We start from the raw sequence: 20,897 nt of genomic DNA, 5'->3' as shown, positions 1-20,897 counted from the left end.
GCCCTCTGCCATCAACTCCGGGCATGGTCGCTGAGTTTCTTCATGAACAGGCCTGCTCCCCATCTCTCTGGGGCCCCTAGAAATGACTGGCCCTTCCTTTTTACCCCATGGGATGTTTGTCTCTTATTAGCCTGGACCAAGACCACTCCGCTGTCACTGGCCAGAGAGAGATAACAGATTTTGTCCCCAGTGGGTTCTTGGGGTGGCCACTCCATCCCTTTTGTCCTGAGAGTTGCAGCCCCCTCCAGATGTCCATTAGAGACAGGTTCCCCTTTCCTCAAACGCCCTGAAATGGTGCGTCTTTCACTTAGCAAGAGCAGGACTGCTCCAACACCATTAAGCCCCCTGCAATGGCATCCTTTTTCCTTGGCTCCAGAGGATATCTTCTGGCCCACAGATCTCAGGAATGACCAGTCCTATCTCTAGTAGCCTGTTGGGATGGGGTTCATGGAATGGCAATTTCATACTTATCACTGCTTTCTCTGGTCTCTCTAGAATGGCCACCCCCTAGCTCAGCTCAAATACTGATGCTCCTTCCCCTCAGTGAGAACAGGTTTAATGCCCTTTCCCTTTGCTCCTTGGGTTGGCTGCTGAGTCCCAGAAGACAGGATGGCCATTATCTTAACTCAGTTGAGACAGGTTTCCATGCCTTCTACTAGGGTCAGGAGCTTAGTCAGTCCCAGTCCCCATCAGTGTTTCTCTTCCCCATGCCAAGCCTCCCTGGCCCAGAAGGCTGTCCTCCCCAGTCATTCTCCTCTTGATAATGATCGCTTTATCACCCTACCCCTTCTCTGTGCAAACATTTGGTGAAAATAGAGGTAGAGGACTGTCCATCCTTAATTCAATCCAGTAAGTATTGGCTGAACCCCTTCTGTGTGCTAGGGATCAGAGAAGAGAAGAAGAGATCTGAATGGGCTGATGAGGTAGGTCAAGCTTAAGAAAGGGCATTCCAGGAAAGGCCTCCATAGGCAAAAAGAAATAGACATGCTATGTTTGTAGGACAGTGGGGATACTGGATTGGGGAAGCTCTGGGATCAGAAGTGCAGTCAGGCATGGAGGCCTGGCAGTGCTAACCCAAATAGAGATTTTTGTCCTGAGGGTACCAGGATACCCTGAAGGTCTTCATCAGGGTGTGCTGAGATTGAAAGGTGTTTTTTTGGGAAAATTAACTTTGTTGCAATGTGCCCAATGGTTAGCAAGGTGGAGGCAGGGAGGTCAAATGGGTGATTGTGGAAGGAATCTAGGTTTGGAGTGATGACGATCTGGGCTTCTAAGGTGGTAAAGTTTCAGAGGTAGAATACTAATAACAGCAATCCAGCAACCATTTATAGAACATCTACTAGGTGTCAAGCACATCATACCTATTGTATTTCATGTTAGCTAGGATTTAAATGAGTCTAAGTTAGCCTGCCCTAAAGCCTGTGCCTTACAGCTATATCCGAGAGCAAGGGACAGAAGAGCATGAAAAGTTCAAAGTATTATCAGGATATTCAGGCGACACGCACATTAGCATTGACGCTGAGGCCCTGGAAAGCTGGGAGGAGGGGATGCTTTGGACTGAGGGCAGAATGTGAATTTTGGTTGAGATGGTGTTGGTAAATCATTTGGTTGAAGGATTCCATAGACAGTTGGCAACACACTGGATTAGCACATGAATGCTAAGACAATATGGGGATATTGAATCTCTGGTTATCCTATAGAGTAACTGTTGAAGCCATGCAAATAAATTTACCCTAGGAAGTAAACAGATTGAAAGACCCAGGTCTGAGCCCTAGGAGCCATAGAAGAATCCAGAGACAGGGCAGTTGGAGTGCTGAGTGGAGCCCTAGAAAACATAGCATCACAGGAATCAAGGAGGAAAGACTCCAGAAGAAAAAGATGGTTAATATCAGATCATTCCTGGCCTCACAGTCAATTCCCTTCCTAGTCTCTTTCAGGGCCTGCAACTTTACTGCCCCCACCTGCCCCCAACCAGGCCTCACAGAGCATAGATGGAATGAGGGCCTGAGCCTCTTGGGCTGGGTCTTGCTGGGGTCATATCTTAACAGCCAGCTGAAAAAGCAAGTTGGCAGTGGAGAAACTGGGGGAAGATGGGGGTCCCAGAGCTGGACCTGGGAGGGCAGAAGGAAGGGGTATAACTTCCTGAAGATGAGAGGACGAGCTCCTGACTTGCTGTGTTTTAGATCCTATGTAGGACATTTAACTATGTTACTTAATTCTCACACAAAATAAGCCATGTAAAACTCATTACAATTGCCATTTTACAGTTAAGGAAAATAAGGCTCTAAGAGATCAGTTGATTGAGTAAGGATTTGAACTAGGTTTATCTGGTCTTGATGCCCAGGCTTTTTTCACCAAACTGAGCAGGAAGTTTGATTTTTATCAGTCAGTACAAACCTGTATTCAGACAAGGCTCAGGAAAAGTTTGTTCACAGTGAAAAGATACCCAGAGATGGAAGAGGGGAAGTGAAGACTCTGTGAAGCTTAGGATCCAACATGAAGCCAGTGTTCCAGTCCCATGAGACCTACTGTGCAGTCGGCTGGAGAAGATTCCCAAGGCCCCCAGCTCTAACAGCCCCCAATGCCCTGTCTTCTTCCTGCAGATGCTCACATATATTCTGAGCTTCCTGCCTCTGTCAGATCAGAAAGAGGCCTCCCTCGTGAGTCGGGCTTGGTACTGTGCAGTCCAGAATGCCCTTCGGGAGGTAAGGTGCCACCCTCACCTGGTGCATTCTCAGTTGTGTCCCACTTCAGCTTGCTTATGGCCCTGCTCATATCTTGTCCATTCACTCATGCATACATATTCACACATACATCACATTCATACACACTTGGCTCTGGGTACAGTGCAGGGACCGCACAGCTGAATAAGACATAGTCCCCTCCCCTAAGCTTATAGTCCAGTGAAGTGAGAGACAAGTACGTGAGTGATGGAGATATTGTGTGCTCAGTTCTATGACACTGGATTGAAGGGTGCAATGGGGACATGAAGAAGGATAGTCAGAGACCAGCAGCATCAGGGAAGGCTTCCTAAAAGAATAGGATGAGGATGAATGTTGACCTTCCAGGACTGGTAACAGTACAATGGAAGATACCAAGTATGAAATAGTTCTGGAAATGACCATACAAGTTCTGTATGACTGGAGCTTTGATGTGGGTGGGAGATGAGGCTAGAAAGGTGTCAGGCTTCTGGTTGGCAAATGTGCCAAGTGGCATTGCTAGGGCTTTCTCCATGGAGCCCTTAAAGGGATGTTAAGGTGGGGGAGTGACAAACACAGTATGATTTGTGTCTTAGAGCTTTGCAGTGTGGAATGGCCTGGGGAGGGCAAGTCAGAGTAAAGGGACACAGCCCAGCAAGGAGGTGAATTGAGACTTCTGTTACAATTTGAAAGACTTTGTTTTAATTTTGACTTTTCTTTGATTTCTGTGGTTGAGCAGTTTGCTCATTAGCTGACCATTTATATTTCCCTCTTTTGTTTATTCATGTTCTTTCTCCATTTAACTTTTGGGATTTTAGTATTTTTCTTACCCATTTGTATGAACTTTGTATACATTAAAGAGATGAATCTTTTACATACTTATTGAAATATATTCCTAGTATGTTTGCCATTTCATTTGATTTATAGATAAGTGTTTATATATGAGATACAGAGGTTACATTTCTAGGTTGTAGATTCTGAACATCATTTTCTTTCTTTCTTCTCCCATTGCTCTTCAAACTTAGAAATTCCTTGCCTCTTCAAAGATTTGGTAAATATACACTCATATTTTTCTTCTGTTTTTTTAAATTAGACTTTTTTAGAGCAGTTATAGGTCCATAGTAAAATTATTTTTCTTGTTTTATGGCTTTAATTTTCATATTAACTTTTTTATTGGTGAAATTATTTTGAGTTGTGCTATGAAGTAAGAAGCTAAACTGATTAGTTTTCAAATAGCCCAGATACCATGTCTGCATAATCTTCCCCTTCACTGCTGGCTGGTACCCGTCCTCTGTCACATATTAAATGTGTGTGTATAAGTAGGGTCTGTTGTCAAGTTATCTATCCAATGTCATTGAGCTTAGTGTCTAAAGGAATTTGATTTGGACTTGTTGAAAATTTGAAGCATAAGACATCCAGATGGTGAGATCTGGTTGGTAGCTGGCTTCCTGGGGGAAGAATTCAAGTGAAGGGTCTAGGTAATATATGTATATTTGGGTGTCACTAAGAATGGATGGAAGTTGAAGCCATGGATCTAAGTAACTTCCCCCAGGGAGAGCATGAAGAGCCATAGGAACAGCAAGCCACAGAGAACACCTCAGGGGTGGGCACCAGTCCAGGGTGTCCAGTGGAAAAGCAAGACTCCAGTGAGAAGAGGGCACAGAAGTAATCAAAGGCAAAGAGCATTCAAAGTGAGGAGTGGGTGACTTAACTGTGAAATCCCACTAAGAGTCCAGAAAATAGGGAATAGATAGTGCCTGTGATGTTTGGCATCCAGGGTGGTCAGCAGTGGCTTCAGCAACATTTCGCATCTGAGAGGAAAAGCCAGGTAGGTTGAGGACTAAATGAGAGAAGAAAGGGAGTGTCAGAGAGTGACCTCACTTGCAAGAAATTGCCCCATGAAAGGAAGGAAATATATAGGGCAGTAACAAGAGGTTGAGGGGAGCACAACAAAAGGATGTTAATTGCGAGAAATCTCAAATGTGTTTATATGCTGAAGGGAGTCACTAGAGGAGGGATGGGTGCAGGGAGGAGAGGGGTAGGGGTGGAGGATACCTGAGGTGGTACAGGCTTGGTCTCGAATAGAATGGAGGGTCTGTCACCTCTCCTTAGGAAGTGGGGGGCAGCATTGTGGAGCCGTTTGCTGATAAACTTCTTCAGAGACAAGTGGCCTCTTTGGTGAATTTGAAGGCCAAGTTATCTTAGGGGAATAATAAGAGACGTAGAGGCCAGGGCCTCAGCAGAGGTTAGAATACTCACGGGGCAGAAAGAAGACAGAAAGTTACCAGAGACACATGGAGAGGCCTCACTCCCTCAGAGGTTGACACCGCCTGCCTGTGCCTGGCACTGTGCTGGGCTCTGGGGGTGAGGGCTGGGGAAGACACAGCATTCAGGAGTTGGTAGTCAGAGGGAGTTAAGCACAAGCCAAAAGGAGAGGGTGGGGTTCTGCATTCAAGTCGTGTGAGGCACACCAGAGATTTAGAGGAAAGACTCAGAAAAGACTTCGTGGAGGAGGGGATACCTGGGCTGAGTCTTGAGAGAGGAAAACTACATGCTAAGTAGACAAATAGGAGTAGGTGAGGTGTGAGAACCCCCCACCCAACCACACAGAAAAAGCAGCTGAGCTGAGGCGTGGCAACATGAGACAAGAGTCAGAATTTGCCATTCCAAGACAGGGTCGGGAGAACGGGGAGCAGGGTGTGGCAAAGACGCAGTAGAAGTGCGCAGGGCACTGGCAGAGATGGGCTTGAACGCCAGCCCGGAAGCTCAGCCTCTGTCCTGTGGAGAGGAGAGCCACCCCAGGGTCTGAAGAGCATGGTCAGTTCACCTTTTGTAAGGATCACCTGGTGCCAGTGCCAAGAACAGATTGGATCCAGAGAGACTGGAGGCGAGGACCTGATGAGGGAACTGCTGTCATGTGTTCTGATAAACAAGGGAACCCAAACTTCAGGCAGTGAGGTGGGAACAGAGGGACATTCTATAGTACAGCAAGGAGATGAAATGGAAGGGACTTTGATCATTGTGGCTGTGGGGAGTGAGAGAGGAGTGTGGGATGAGCCCTAGATTTCCCTGTTAGGTGACTTGATAGAGGCACTGAGAGTTTAGAAGGGGCAGAGTTGGGGTAAGATAGTGAATCCATATTTGGGCATGTTGCATCCGTGTATCTGGAGAGAGGTCCATTAGGTAACTGCTCAGGGTCCACCGTTTGGAAAAAGACATGGACTCCAAATGAAGCAGTTGGAATAGGATGAGGTACAGTCTGCTGGGGTGCACATGGAGGGGGACAAAGAGTGTGCCTGCGCATGTGCACATGTGTGTGGTGGAGTGGAACATACCTTGGGGAACCCACTTGTCTATGGACTGGATCTCTCTCTTCCTTGGTGACCCCAAAAGAGGCTGATGGGGAGCAGGCTAGAAGGTAGGAGAGCCAGGATGGTAAAGTTGGAGAAACTGGCCAACCACGGCAGGTGGCACGGCAGAAAGGACACTTGGGGGAGGCTGCAAAAGATCCCCCAGACGCTGATGACCTTGCTGGAGGGAAACTGATGCCAGAAAGGAGTGGGAGCAGTAGTGGAGGGGTAAATGAGTGAGGCAAGGGTTGAGCAGGTGGGTGTGGGTAGGCCCATGTGCTTCCAGGAAGTATGGCTGCAGAGGAAGGGATGAAACAGGAGAGGTGAGAGGAGGGTGCATGATCGAGGGAGGCTTTTTGGTCTTTCAGACCATGGGATGTTTGTGATTCTGATGAAGGAGCAGTGGAAAGGCAGAGGCTGTAGGGTTCCCAAGGAAGAAGGTAGGAGACAGGCTCAGTAGGCCAAAAGAAGGAGCCTAGAACCAAAGAGCAGGAGAAAGAAGGAGGCTAGGATAGGCCCTGCCATGAGTCACTGGTGGATGTGAACAGGGCAAAAGGAGGGCCTTCCCATCTGATGATGGCCTTGGTTCCTCTCTGAAACAGAACAAGTCATCTCTGAGAAGGCTGGAGGGAGGGGAGGGGGCTGCAGTGTCACTGGGGGCTGGAGAATATGGTGGGCTTGGAGAGAAATCTTGAGGGGGATGAGAAGAGAGCTGGGAGGTGGGGAGATGGCAGGAGTTAGGGGTCCAGTGCTGATGGTATGGGCAAGAGGGGAGAGTCTGGTCCCTCAGGAGTATCCCCAGCACAGACCCAGAGCAGGTGGCGGGCTCCTTATCCCTCTCTGGTAGGGGCAGGGAGAATGGGCAGAGCAACATGATGGGCAGGGTCACAGGACCCTGAGGAGGGGTAATCAGTGGGGAGGCCTCTTGGAGTCCAGCAAGGAAGAGGAGGGCAGAGAGGCAGAGCGGGCAGTCAGGCCCTAGGAGTACAGATGAGGTTGGAATAGGAGTCAGAGAGTGAGGAGAGGGCAGAGGCAGGGTCAGAGTCTGGGACAGTAGAACCCACCATTTCAGCACTGGGGCTGTTCCCAGATAGGATGCTGACAAAGACACATTTGGTGCCTCTGCAAAACTCAGCCCCACCCAGGCCGGGAGCACTGAGAGGCTAGGCCACAGGTACGTGGGCATCTTGGGCCCCGCTGACATTCAACAATCTGCAGAACCTTTTGGCAGTAACCACCTCTCAGAGCCTGGGTGTGGGCAGGTAGATAAGGAGGTAGTGCCCCTGGCTAGTAGGTACTATTGAAGGTTCCAGCACACCAAGGCCAAGCTGGAGCCTATGCCTCATTAGGCCAGGCTAGGATGCTGGATTGGTGACTTCTTATTCCCCCTGGCCTGCCCCCACTTAATCCCAATTTTTCTCTAATAGAAAGGGAGACAATGGCAACACCCTGCCCCATACGCGCAGGCTCTGCCCATTCGGGGAGTACCCCTGCTCACCTGCTGAGTTGGTCACTGACAAACTCAAGACAGTTCAGCTCCTGCCTTCTGCTGCTTTCTCCTGCCTGAGGTGTTATAAAGGTGCAGAGGATCCTCTGGAAACAATCCCCAAGGTCTCACTCCTGCATAGAGACCAGTGCCTCTGGTGTCAGGGCGTACATTTTCTCAGAGGCCTTCTTGAGAACAGGTATGGTAGCTTTGGATTTCTGTACCAGCAGACAGGAGGGCCACTTCTCTGTCAGGTGGCTTCCCAAGCCTGTCCACCAGTCCTGCAGTCTCAGTTCGGGTCTTCACTAGGCACAATGAAATCCTGGCCTCTCACAGTCAAGGGACATGGCTCACTTTTAGCAGGCTTTGGGCATTTCCCAAATGACTATGCATTCACTCTTAAGATGCTAGCATTGGGAAAGGAGGAGGCTGGGGGCTATTTGGCCCCTCTGTAGATGGGGCAGCTGAAGCTGGACCAGGTACCCCTGCAGTCCTCCTTTGGGTCCCTAGAAGCATCTTCCTAGAGCCCAGGAAGGGTGACTTTCCTATACCGAGGCCAAAGAGCGGATCCCAGGAGTCTGCTGCTTTTGCCTGCTGCTGTGCCCCCCACAGATGATAAATATCCCTGAAAGCCTGCTCCTGGGCTTCTGGGGTAGACCACCTGGGTGACGGCTTAGCAGCTGCCCTGTCCACACCAAGAAGGTAGAGAGCAGGGAGGTGGTCTCAAATCTCAACGCATATAACCTCTCAATAATTGGAAGACCTTTAGGCCAGGCCCTGCTCCTTTATCTGAGGGCTTTTGCTGCCACCAGCCATCCCTGAACTTGAACCCTGGGCTGACTGCCAGTGTCCTTCCTTGGCTGTTATCTGCCTTGTTCATAGGGAGGCAGGGAGAGAGGGGAGAATATTCCTGGCCACCAAGGCTCAGGAAGGAAAGAGACAAGAAGACTGAAGGCCACTGGAGCTGGGGCCTGTGGGATGGCATGTGATGGTGGGGGCTGGTGCTGCCTGGGCAATTGTTCTGTACTCCCCCAGCCACAGTTCACTTTTCATCATCAGACTGACTCATCTGTCAAGCAGGGCTTGAAATAGCTAGAGGCTGCTCTCTCTCTCCTTTCTAAAACCTTTCCTCCCCACCTTCACACTGGGGTCTTCCCAGCTCTCTTGAAATCTGAGAGGGACCTAGGCCCTTGGGAGTCCCCACTACCCCAGTGCCCACAAGAGGAGCTGTAGGGAGCACTCCTCCCATCCACACTGACCTTGTTCCGGGAAGGGGAGCCTGAGCAGGCCACTGATTCCTGTGGAACTAGCCTGGGGCTGTCACCACCTCTTACCGCACACTTCTTCCCAAAATGACAGCCATAGGTGGCTGCTGCTGGTTTCTCCACACCTGGGAATGAGTTCCATGTGTCTTCCTGGGAGAAATCTGTTATATATCTTGCAGGAGGGCCTATTACGTGTCATTTCTACCTTTCTGATTCCCTTGTGATGACGTTCTGTGGAGTACAGGTAGGGCACATCAACCTGTTCTTGCCATTACTGACAGGACAGGTTTTACAGGGAGCTTGCTTTCCTGCATCAGGATTGTGTTCATACATGAAAACAAGAGCCTTCTTTGAGTATCATTTGCCTACAACCTGGGCATCTGTCAAGGATAGGAAAATGGGGCTGGGATGTTAGAAGCCAAGCCTTCTTCCTTCCACAGACCTGGTCCACACAGACCTGTACCAGCTTCCCTTTGGCTCTCTCTGGCACAGAATCAGGGAAGGTTCTGTAAAAACTGGGGCTCCCTAAATTTCACAAGCCAGCGTGTTCCCACAACATAGCCTTAAGTTGCCTCCAGGCCCTACCCCACTCTCACCTCCCTGTTCCTCTACAGCAGTACCACTTCAACTTCCTAGGCACGTTAGATTCATTCTCTTAGCTTCCACCAACAGAAATAGGAGGCTTCTCCTTCCTTACCCAGATAGATCAGACTGTCTAAAGATGAGCCTCAGGGATCCCAAGCACATCTTGAGCTGCAGAGCATGCAGGGCCTACACATTAGTGTGGGTGCACACACACATACCCATGTGCATGTACTCATTTTTACTTACACACAAAACCCATTTCTGCAAACATTTTGTGGCTAAGACACTGAAGGAGACCTAGGCCTCACTGCCTGCCCTAGACCTCTGGCACCTGGGCCACAAGGGTGTGGTAAGTGACACCTGCCTCACTTCTCCCCACCTTCCCTGTTCTGAGGGATATTTATATGCTCTTGAGAAAGTGGGGGAGGCTGGTTACTTAGCTAATGCTGAGTTCTAAGTCCCTGGAGTAGGAACTGAGTCCACGAGTCCTAGGACCACTTTCCAAAAGTCCCAAAGCTTGGGATCAAGAATACTTTGTCCTCCTGCCCCCTGGGGATTTTGCTGGGTCTCCTCCAGACCATCCCCCAGCCTCCCTGTGCCCAGCATGCCAGTTGCCCACTCTGACCCCACCCCTCCATAGGCACCAAGTTCTGTTCATCACTAACCTTCCTGCCCTCCCCTTATGATAATTTATTTTGAGTCCCAATATGGCTTGTCCTCCCAGCTCCTACTTAACCATCAGTACACCCTCAACCACACATTACCCACACACCACAGGGGGTCCCCAGTATACAAGGGCCCAAGCACCCTCTGAAGCCCAGAGTTAACCCTGGTCCTGCTGCTGCCCTTTAGACAAAGGTGCAGTACAACATTCCAGTGTCCCCTGCCTCCCTCCCAGCCATCAAGAGGTGGGGCCTCAGGGGCATCTCCTGCATCAGCCTAACCAAACTGGATGGCTCACCAGCTTCCAACCAGGTGCTGCAGTCTGTTGCCTGCCACCTGGGCCCACACCGGAGAGCTTGTGTCTCAGTGGGGACAGCCCCACAGAGGCTTCCTTCGTGGCCCTGATCCTGGGCTGCCCAGCCCTGTGTATCCTTGACCTCAGTGGCTGAAACAGCCTCTTCACATCAGGCATGCTGCTGGCTCAGCCTGAGACAACCCAGCAGGTCCAGCAGGCATTGAGTGGCCTCTGTGAGCTCAACTTGGCTGGCCTGCGGGACCTGGCTGACCTCAGCTTCAACCGCCTCAGCAGCTGTGTTAAAGCCTGGAGCACCTCTCCTTGGCCTATTGTCACCTCACCTTTGAGCTTGGCCCAGCTTGGGCTGCATTGGCCCCCAGGACTCCTCCCCCTCCCAACTTTCTTTCCATAATGTGCTGTGATTTGTGAAGAGGCAGGCTGGTAGGCTGTGTGCCCTGGACCTGAGTGGCACTGGCTTGCTGCCGGAGGCCTTGCAGGCCCTGGGTCAAGTGTCTAGGCTGCAGCTGCAGGAGCTGAACCTGCACAGCTCCCAGAACCTCTCCACAGAAGCTGTGGCTACCCTTTGTCATCAGCAAGCAGGCCTTATCTCCCTGGACCTCAGCGGCTGCTCAGAACTGGCTGGCAGGGCGCTCTTGGCTGTGAGCCAGGGTCTGCAGCACCTGCAGCGCCTGAGTCTAAGGATATTGCAGCGTCTGACGGATGGGGGATGCACAGCCCTTGGGGACCTGCGGGAGCTGCAGAGCCTCAATATGGCCGAGTGCTGCCTGGTGCAAGGGCAGGAATTGGCCCAGGCCCTGAGCACGGAGCTCCACTCCCACTGGTCTCCCTCAACTTGGCCTATTGCTCCTCACTCAAGGTGAGCACACCGTCCCTCTCCTTCCTCTCCAGGGCCGGGGCTGGGGAACCGCCCAGTGCTTATGTCCAAGGAATAGCAGTTAGAACTGAACTTGGGACAATCTGGAAGGGAAAGAAGCCTAGACAGTAAGGGCTGCTGCCACACTCCTCCCTGCAGCCCCCACTGTGGGCCTAGGTAGGGGGAGGTTCCAGAGACAAGGGTGGCTCAGCCCACGAGGTGGCATGCACCTCCCATCTCAAGTGCTCAGTAACTGCTAATTTGCATAGGGGCAACTGAGGGCAGGTGTTCTGGAGGTGGGGTAGCTGGAGGAAGGGGTGGCAGAACCAAGCCCTGCGGGGAATGAGCACTGAGCTTACACAGAAGTGGTTGCCTGAGGCAGCGTGATATGAAAGCAGCAGGGTCATTTCTTGGCTGAAGCCAGCTCCTTCCGTAGGTCTCAGCCCTGTCCCTCTGGGTCACATCCCTGTCTTGTCAATGTCAGTCTTTCTCTCTTTAGCAGATTATTCCTTCAGCCTGTCACTGTGACCAGGGCATTCCCAACCTGAAAACCATCAACCTTTCCCCAAATAAGTGCCTCCCTTCCCTGCCCCCACTCCACCTTCCCTTTACTATCATCCTGTGCATCTTTTAGCTGCTCTCTCTAGGGCTCCATGATTTTGTGCCTGCACCTCTCTATAGACCAGCTCCCTCCACTCTGCCTGCATGTAGCTCCTGCTCCTGGCAGGTGGCAGCCCTACTCTCACCGTGACCTCACAGTTCTGTTTCAGATTTTAAAGTATGACTGATTGGCTCAGTAGGTCAGATGTCCACCACTGGTCCAATAAGCTGTGGTCAGAGGGCTGCCTCAGATCACCCCTTCAGCAGGGGCTGGGAGCTTGGGCAGGGCAGATACCTCAGAAATTTCCACATGTGTCCTTCCTGCCCCAGAGAATCTAGACCCTTGTCTTCCAGCAAACCCTCCTGGTTTCCCACCCCTATAACCTCTCTTTCACCAGCATAGGGACATTGTTGCTTCCCTCTGTGGACCCTCGGGGAGCCCCCTATTGCCTGGAACCTTGGGCATAACCTGCCTAGTGATCCCTGCTGGGCCGGGTTACAGGTACAAACCACATCTCCATTGCTCTCTCCCTTCTCCCCTTCCCTCCTAGGACGCCTCACTGCTCTCCTTGATCCCATTGCTGGGCCCAAGCCTCAGGGTGCTAGACTTAGCCTCCTGGGGGGCCCTCACCAACAAGACCCTGCAGGCCATATGCACCTACCTACGTCACCTCTCAGACCTGCGCCTGGCCCTGTGCAAGGAGCTCCAAGACTGGGGACTTCTGGGGCTGGGGGAACCAAGAGAGGAGTCTGCACAGGGGCGCCAGGTGTGAGACCCTCAGGATCATGGAAGGTGGGGTGGTCCCTGGACTCGGCTGCCCTGCTACCCCTCCTGACTCTCTAAGAGCATTTGAGAGCCAAACTCAGAGGAACCTAGAAGCAGGATCTTCCCATAGCCACATGGAGAGCTGGAGCATCGGGCCTCAGGCCCCAAGGACCCTTCTCCACAGCCCCAGGGCCCCTCGCTGCTCACACTGCAGGCCCTGCAGGAGCTGGACCTCTCAGCCTGCAGCAAGCTGACTGATGCCAGTTTGGCCAAGGTGTGAGGCTGGGGGTGTAAATAGGCTGATGATCCTGGGGCTGAAGCCAGGGGCCTGGGGTAGTTTACTCTTTGCTTGCAAGGAGTTCCTTTCTCACTGACTTCTGCTACCTTTAGCCATTCCTCTGGCTGGGGGTGGGGGAACCTAGAAGGGACCTGGACTCCAGCACCACACTGCACTCCCCACCATACCCCCATCCTTTCAGGTGCTCCAGTTCCCCCAGCTGAGGCAGTTTTCACTGAGCCTGTTACCTGAACTCACAGACAAAGGCTTGGTGGCAGTGGCCAGGGGCTGCCCCAGCCTGGAGTGCTTGAAGCTGAGCCACTGCAGCCTCCTCAGTGATGAGGGCTGGGCCCAGGCAGCCAGCTCCTGACCAAGGCTGCAGCACCTCAACCTGTACAACTGCAATCAGCTCACAGAGCAGTGTGTCCCATGACACCACAGTGCAAGGCTGGGCTGGGGCCCCACTCTGGCTCAGGCTCTCAGCCATAGTCTCCTTGCAGAATGCTGGATACCATAGGGCAGGCATGCAAGCAGCTTCGGATGTTAGATGTGGCCATGTGCTCTGGTGTTAGCATGGCTGCTGTCAGGTACTTCCAAGCCCAACCACCCCAAGTGACCTGCGTCCAGTCCCACTTCATGGGAGGGGCTGACCTGACCCTAATGCTCTGAGGCCACATCAGTAACCAGTCCTGTGACTCAGCCTCTCTCACTTCCATTAGGCCTCAGCCCTGGCCTGAGTTTCACTCAGTGCATCCTGCCTCACTCTTCCACATACCCTAGGGCTCCTTCCCCAGGCTATTATCCCCTTTTCTAGGACTGTGGGTAGGATTAACCCAGGAAAGCCCAGGGGGCTTCCTGCCCCAGTCTGTCCCACAGCCCAGCAGGAGCCTCTTTCCAGCTGCCATGTCACTGCCACAGGCCTCTGGAAATGCCAGCTCTTGCTCTCCTGGCCAAGACTGGGTCCAGAGGCCAGACCCACAGGTGGTGCTGGGGAGGAGAAGACCCTGTGCCTCTTGCCCTCTTCCCACCCCTAAGGCCTATGCCACACCTTGTTTCCTACAGGGAGTTCTCCCACCCTCTACCCGCACTGAGCTTTAGCAGGCAAGCCACAGTCTTTGTTGTAAACCCAAACAAGATTAAAAGTTCCAAATCTACCTCCTCCGAAGTTCTCAGACTAAAGGGCGCCTCCCCTCCCCACCTCAGTGGAAGCAGCCTGGTCCATCCTAGGGACAATGGGGAGGACTCTAGAGGCTCATAGACAACTTCTTCCTCTTGCCTGGCCCAAGGCCCCAGAGGCACCCCCAGCAGGTCCTAGCTTCCCAACAGAGTGGGAGACTCCAGAAGCTTAGGGGCCTCTCATAGCATGAGGCCCCAGGTATGTCCTGCTTCTGTGTACAGCAAAGGCACGTCTGTCCCAGCCAGCCCCCAGGGGCATGCTGATTAAGCACACTGAGTGAAGGAGGCTGCCTTCAGGACAGAGGGAAGAAAAGGACAAGAAAGAAGACGGCATTTCTGGGTAGGAAGGGTCATTACAGGTCATCTAATCCAACCTCCTAAACAGTGCCAGTGACTTCTCAACAGCAGCTCTGAGCAGTCCCATCTACCTGGCCCTCCATGCATCCACCCACATTTTGTCTACCTATTTGTTCATCAGTTCTAGGAGCAGCTAGCCAGGATTCCTGCCTGCGGCACTGCGCTTTATATGGGGATGCAGAGTGAGGTTTTACTGCCCCCCAGGCCAGATCAGCCAACAGGCACCGACGGCCCACCGTGCAGGGTACTGACCACTGGACAAACAAGCACCTCAGACTAGGAGTCCGGGCAGCAAAGAACTTAGCCTGGGAGGCCAAGGAAGGACCCCAGACAGCGAAAAAGCAGGCAGGAGGGACAGAAGAGGCAATCAGACAGAAGGGACTGGGTAATGTGCATGGCAGGCCAGAGTTGGAGCTGGGGACGTGTACACCAAGGATGCCAGCTTGGACCAAGCCCCAAGAGCCCTGCAAGCCACGGGCATTGGTTAGGAGGCCTAAACCACCACGTCTGCAACCCACCTCAACCCTGCTCAGTCATGGTACCATGATCATTAGCCCATGGGTAATGGAGGCATTAAGGAGTACAGGATGGGGGTGGTGTGTGAAGGTGGAATCAGATCAGCTTCATGTTTGAGAAAGCAGTGGGGTAACTGGGACTGAGAGGACTGGAGGAGCAAGACAAGAGGCAGGGAGTCAGGAGGTTCTTACCAAGATGACAGTGGCTAGGACATAAGATGGGAGATCTTGAGAAGGAAGAATTGATGGTATTGGGAGACTTAGCTGCATCTGGGATCCCTGCCCCGCTTTCCTCCTTGAACTCAAAGCAGACTATTTCAACTGTGGTGGGAAGTGTCTGAATGCAGGAGTGGGTGTGTCAGGCCCTGGATGTCTGAGTCAGAAGCAGAGCTGGGGGAGGTGGAGCAAGTGCTCCCCCAGCACATTCCCCAAAGGAGGTGCCATTTCCTCAGTTTTCAAGGTAACATATTGATGGTCAACACTGTTAAAAGAGATACTTGAGGAGCACTGAGAAAGAGAGGTAGTGAGAGGCATGGAGCAGATCAGAGGATAGTGGCAGCTCTCTGACTGCTCTGTGGGTCCTGTGGGCTGCTGTGCTCCTCCTCCCCTGGAGGCTTGGGGTCCATGACCGTAGCCTCTGAGACTGACCTCCAGCTGAGCCCAACAGCCCTAGCTGCTTCTGGCCCAAGGGGCTATGGCCTCTCTGTGGCCCCCACCCAACCTGTGCTCCTGTGCTATGTTTTAATCAGAATGCAGGGCTTCCTGCACTGAATTTCCTTCTCACAATCAGCCCATATCCTGCCACCGCCTGGGAATGACTTTGTTATCTTGCGTTTACCCTTCAGCACAAAGTAGGCCCTGCCTCCCATCTTTCCCTTCATGCCTCTTATCAGAGAGCTTCCAAGTCCCACAAAGATACAGGGCAGACACAAGCAGGGTTGAGGACTGAGCTCAGACTTGTCAGGAGACTTCTGGAAACATGGCTCCCAAACTAGCCCATTAAAGCTGCCCAGAAAGGCATCTGCTTGGGGCAATGCCTTCTGCCCTGCCATTTCTCCCTCAACTGGCTGGTGCCCCCAGACCACAGGCCATCCTCCTCTACAGGCCCAGAACTGAGGGAGGCTGAGGATTCATCTTGGGAAAGGACATCAGGGCCAGCCTATCCCCACCCTCCTTCAGAACAATAGCCACCCCAGCTGGCTGCCCAAGTTTGTGACTCTGATCTGACACTCCATTTCATTTGCCAGCTAAGTTTGAAGGCAGGGTTGGCCCACAACGTTCAGAGTGGGCTTGACACATACCAAGAGCCAGGCAGACTTTTATTTCTGCTGCTGCAGCCTCTGCTAGTCAGGATATCTGTGCTTTTCCACCCTCCACCCTCTACGGCCACCACAGTGGTAGCAGCTATGGCCCTTGGTTGTTCAACCTCACTGTCAAGGTTCAGCGATGCTGCAGTCATAGCAGAAGTTGAAGTTGGTGGGGGGTGGGGGAACAGGAGGTGGCTGCTCAGGGATGGGTACATTCTCTAGGTCCAGCAACTGCAGCTTGGTCTCCATAGTCAGCAGCTGCTCCAGGTCCAGCCGGGTCTGCTCACTGCCCATGGGACTGCCCAGCAGGGCACTTAGCCCATCTGTCCACAGGTGGAACTGGGAACAGGGCCAGCTCATGAGGGCCTGCCCGGCTCTTCTCCTGCCCATCTGCCCAACTTGGCTGAGCCCAGCCCAGACTCACCTCGCGTTTGGATGGGGCAATGAAATTGAGGGATGCCTCCTCCTCCCCACGGTCATAGCTGAGTGAGAAAGCTAACTCATAGAGGTCCTGTGGAAGCAAGGGAGCCAGAAGTACTGAGTAGGGAACAGGGCAAGGCAGGGGCAGGTGGGAAGGAGCCCCTAGCCCGCCCTGCACTCACCTTGTTCTGCTTCCCCGAGCCCTTCTCCCGGACGTGGGGGCAGTCCTTGCCTGTCAGTAGTGCCCTGATGTCTGCCACAGGGACTGAGGAAGAAGACTGGGCTGACTGGGGCCCAGGTGGTCCCGGGGAAAGCGAGTGTCTGAGCCCAGCCCCACCCTCCTTACGCTGCTCAGGCAGGCTCTCAGGGATGGGCGGGCCAGCAACCTCCTCCACATCCCCGTACAGCAAAACCTTGTGGTTGGGGGACAGGCAGCAGAACCACAGCTTGTCTGTGTGCAGGAACAGGGAGAGGGAAGGAGTGAAGAAGGGCGCTGATCCCAACCCAGCCACACTCTGCCCACCCTGCCCACTCAATGACCCTGGCGCCGCCGGCTGCTGATCTTGCGGAAAACTGTCCCCTCGCAGAGGCGGAGCAAACGCTGCTGGCGGATCAGGCCCATGAGCTCCGGCTTCAGCTTCTCCCGTAGTTCCCTAGGTGGAGGGAGGGGGCTCACTGACTGGGACTGAGGTAGGGCAAGGCCCATGGGACACCAGGGAAGGTGGGGGTGAGGACTGGTACCCATTCCCAACTCACAGTATGGGGGCGGCCAGCGTGCCCTCCTGATGGAGCCGCTCAGTCTGCCGCAGCCGCAGCACTTCCCCGTAGGTGAGCGCATTCACCTTGGTTCGGAAGAGCTCCAGGGAGCTGGGCTTCAGGGCAAGCGTGCGGGCGAGCTGCTCCCGCACCACTTGCATGACCTGAGGCCACCCCAAGCTCAGTTCAGGGCCTGAGTTCTGGGCACCTACCCACAATAGCCCTGGCCCAGGCCTCCCAGCTCCCATCCCACCCACCTTGTCAAAATCCTCCTGTGTGGCCCGCATCTCTTTCCAGGTCTTATTCAGCAGTTGGATGCTCACACAGAAGAGCTCATGGAAGCTCTGGTCTTGGCCGAAGAACATGGGTGAAAAGTCCTGGGCCGTTTCGGAGCCTGGAGTGGGGGGGCAGGAAGGGCTCAGGGAGAAAGTGTGTGCAGCCCCTGGCCCTCTCTGCCCTTCCGTTCCCACTGCCGGATACACTGTGCCCAGTCCCACTCACAGGGTTCTCCCACGTGTAGCAGCTCACACAGCAGCACAGTCAGCTGGATGCTGCTCTGGGCAAAGGGGCACTCATGCTTGTCCTCGCGGCTGCTGTTCTCCAGCACAAACTGGTGTGGTGGGAGTGGGAATGGGGTGGGGAGTCATGGGGACCCTGCCTAGGCGGGCAACCTGCTATATCCCATCTGCCCCATCACTGACCCGGCTATAGGCACTGGGTGAGTGTCTGGAGAAGTAGAGCATGTTGTCCAGGGCCAGAAGGCCAGGAGGCACGCGCTCTAGGTCCTGTGCAGGGTTGCTGTTCTGGGGGCAGGGGGACAGGCAGCTCAGGAAAGGTCCCAGGCCCCTGGAACAATAGCAGTCCTGGGTGGAGGCAGGAGCAGGGAGGGATAACTCACAGAGAAGCCGAGTTTGCGGAACTCGCGGGCACAGAGGGAACGGCGACGGTCTGCACTCAGTCCACTACCCAGGGACTCCCCCTCTGGCTCAAAGGCAGCCTGGCGCAGGGCCTGCAGCTGTTCCCGCTGTTCCTGAGGTCATTGTTTGGAGGGTGATGATGTCAAGATCAAAGATTCAAGGTCAACCTCCAGGCATCTCCAGCCTTGTGCAACCAAGGCACCCACCTGGCTGTAGGGGTCCAGCGGTATTCGCATGCGTGGCTCCAGCAGCCCCAGCGTAAGGGCCTGTAGTACATACAGGTGATGAGCCATCTCGTCGCCCAGTGGTGCTGCACTATGGATGATGTTCTGGAGAACAGTCAGTCCATGGGTATGAGTATAAGCTCACTGGGAAAGGAGGAGTGGGGAGAGGCCTGCCTGGCTCAGTCTTTCCTACCTTATAGATGAATTGGCGAAGATTTCTCTGCCACAGGTAGTCAAGCATGTGCTAAGGTAGGTGGAAAGGGGGCATAGATGATTTGGCCCCACCAAGAGCATCCCCCCATAGGCCCAGGGTGGAGCGCACAGTGCCCACCAGCTCTTGCCCCCATCCAGTCACCAGCTGGACACTCACCTTACGTTCAGCAAGGCTGGCCCCCTGCAGCAAGGCTGTCAGCAGGGCCATGGCCTTGGTTTGCAGTTGCTGGTTCATCCTGGGGCAGGAAGAGGACTCATTTGGCTGTCCAGGGCCTGGCTCCACTTCCCTCATCCATATCCCACCCCCAGACACTTACACTTGTAAGTGTACCAGCAGTCTATCCAGTGGCACCTCACTCTTAACCATCTGACCCAAGGCAGGGCTGCTCAAGGTCACACTCTCCAGCAGCCTGAGGGCCAGGGGCTGCACAGATGCATCCATCAGGTTCATGTTCACATAATACACCACCTGTAAGAGGAGTAAGGAATTGTCACCACCTCACCACCATGGGGGGCCAGATCCTGACACCATCCCCACAAGCCCCACCTGCTGCCCCTGGAAAAGCCCACCCACCTTCCTAACAAAGGGGATGCCAATTGTCTCCCAGGATACCATGCCGTGCTCCATGAGCTCCAAGAAGGCCCTCAGTGCAAGGGCCAGCACCTCTCCTAGGCTGGGAGGACATCTGGGGTTGAGCAGGGCCAGACCAGGACCTCCAGCCCCACCATGTCCACCATCCACCACAACCCTGTGCTCACTCGTCCCCATCCTCAATGATAGTGCCTAGTCTCTGAAGCCCATCACGGCTGATGACCTCCTGGGCGAAGGTTATATCTGAGACCAGCAGGACGAGAAGTCGCAGGGCTTCCCGGTGCCCTTCATGATTCCCAGTCTGCAGCCTATTCAACAGCCCCTCAGCCTCAAGGTCCTGGCAGGGGTGGAGCAGAAGCAGAGGTAAGGAGGCTGGGAGGAGGTAAGGAATAGCAACTGGATGTGAGGAATGGGAACTGGAGGTGTGGGGACTCCATTGTCCACTAGGTGGGGCACTGCTAGGCTGGGGTGGGGCTGGGGTGGGGGCTGGAGCCTCCACACCTGGGGCCAAGGGCAGGCGGGCAGAAAGGAGGCATAGTAGAGGGGCAGGGAATGAGAGTGATGTCAGGAGGGGCATTACTGGGGCAGTGCTGAGGCACAGGATGCTGCCATTCTTGATCTCGGAGCGGTTCTGAGGAAAATGGCAGAAAAGAACGAAGTCAAGAAGGGCTCTGAGGATTAGTTAATTGGGCTTGTCAATGAGGGAGGATTTGGGAGTCAGTAAAAGCTCACATCCGGGACAGTGGAATGATGAGTCTGAGGAATACGAGCCAGGAGGGAGGGTTACAAGGGGTCAGAGAGTGGAATTGGGCCCCAGGGAAGAGGGCACTCACGTTCTCAGTGACATATCTCCTGTGCCCATCTGCAAACTGCAGGGCGTAGCGCTCAGGGTAAACCAGGTTCCACCTGCAGGCAGCGTAGGCTCAGTGAGGCAGGTAGGGGGTGCCCCCTTAAACCACCACCGCACCCCCCCACTCCCCGCCCCTCGCAGGCCCAAACTCACGCAACGCACACCTCCTTCAGCACAGAGGCCAGGGGCTTTGCCTGCAAGTGGAGCGGTCACTCAGTGGAGGGGAGTGGGAAAGAACCTGGGGAAGGGGTGGGGTGCGCTGTTTTGAGGGGAAGAGGGCGACCCCGGGTGGGTTGTGGGTTGGATGGAGGGCACTTTGGCTGGGTGACCTGGTCCAGCTGGATGAGCTGCGGGATGGCGTCACGCATCTGCACGGCGATCTTCACCACGTTCCGCTGGGGCGCCATGGTCCAGCAGGGCCCAGGGCGTCTGTACTTTCCAGTCTGTGCAACCTCCTGCCAAGTATGTACTTGGTTTGCGGCCCCTGAAGACGAGTGCGTCTCTCTGCCCGGGGTCTGTAACCCGCTGGCCTGCACTCAGGGCCAGGCGCCACAGCCTTCCCGAGGAAGCCGAGGACAGTTCCGGGTTGGAGGGCCGGGGGTAGGAAGGTAGGTCGGCGCCTGCCCTGTCCCGCCCCGCAGAGGCGGCCCCGCCCCAAGGTGGGGCAGGTGGAGGTGGGGAGGGCGGGCTGCCAGCGATTCCACACCTCC

General features: G+C 54.0%; 2 protein-coding genes across 5 annotated transcripts; one reads left to right on the top strand and one right to left on the bottom strand.

Moving 5' to 3' along the window:
* Positions 1–349: 349 nt before the first annotated feature.
* Positions 350–13,529, top strand: LOC118918739 (Leucine-rich repeat-containing protein 29). The gene is given in 10 exon segments (XM_057492648.1): positions 350–2,705; positions 10,238–10,394; positions 10,397–10,642; positions 10,645–10,707; positions 10,710–11,165; positions 11,168–11,220; positions 12,369–12,584; positions 12,714–12,857; positions 13,063–13,280; positions 13,361–13,529. Coding segments are annotated over 10 exon segments (1,824 nt in total). The 5' UTR covers positions 350–2,603.
* Positions 13,530–16,209: 2,680 nt separating this feature from the next.
* ELMO3 (engulfment and cell motility 3) lies at positions 16,210–20,825 on the bottom strand. 4 transcript variants are annotated; one of them, XM_036897837.2, is made up of 20 exons: positions 20,517–20,818; positions 20,341–20,381; positions 20,171–20,243; positions 19,918–19,968; positions 19,505–19,674; positions 19,320–19,419; positions 19,063–19,214; positions 18,903–18,981; positions 18,726–18,776; positions 18,515–18,637; positions 18,290–18,421; positions 18,093–18,194; positions 17,893–18,001; positions 17,649–17,785; positions 17,392–17,555; positions 17,176–17,288; positions 16,982–17,086; positions 16,818–16,900; positions 16,640–16,726; positions 16,210–16,554 (listed from the first exon to the last, which is right to left on the bottom strand). In XM_036897837.2, exons 1-20 carry the CDS (start codon positions 20,592–20,594, stop codon positions 16,342–16,344), a joined length of 2,163 nt encoding a protein of 720 aa, XP_036753732.1. In that variant the 5' UTR covers positions 20,595–20,818; the 3' UTR covers positions 16,210–16,341. The 4 variants fall into 4 exon arrangements, with proteins under 4 accessions (XP_036753732.1, XP_057348616.1, XP_057348615.1 ...); XM_057492633.1 differs by having other exon boundaries at positions 20,352–20,381; positions 20,517–20,606; XM_057492632.1 differs by lacking the exon at positions 18,290–18,421 and having other exon boundaries at positions 18,093–18,254; positions 20,517–20,825.
* Between the last annotated feature and the right edge of the window lie 72 nt (positions 20,826–20,897).

This window comes from Manis pentadactyla, chromosome 15 (assembly GCF_030020395.1).
Source record: "Manis pentadactyla isolate mManPen7 chromosome 15, mManPen7.hap1, whole genome shotgun sequence".
NCBI classification, from domain to species: Eukaryota; Metazoa; Chordata; class Mammalia; order Pholidota; family Manidae; genus Manis; species Manis pentadactyla.
This window is presented reverse-complemented; position numbering and strand designations above follow the sequence as displayed.

Coding starts and splice junctions, on each gene's coding strand:
- ELMO3 (XM_036897837.2), bottom strand. CDS start 20,594: ATGGCGCCCCAGCGGAACGTGGTGAAGATCGCCGTGCAGATGCGTGAC. Junction 19,420..19,504: donor ATCATTGAGGATGGGGACGA/GTGAGCACAGGG, acceptor ATGTCCTCCCAG/CCTAGGAGAGGTGCTGGCCC. Junction 18,195..18,289: donor TCCGCAAACTCGGCTTCTCT/GTGAGTTATCCC, acceptor CCCTGCCCCCAG/AACAGCAACCCTGCACAGGA.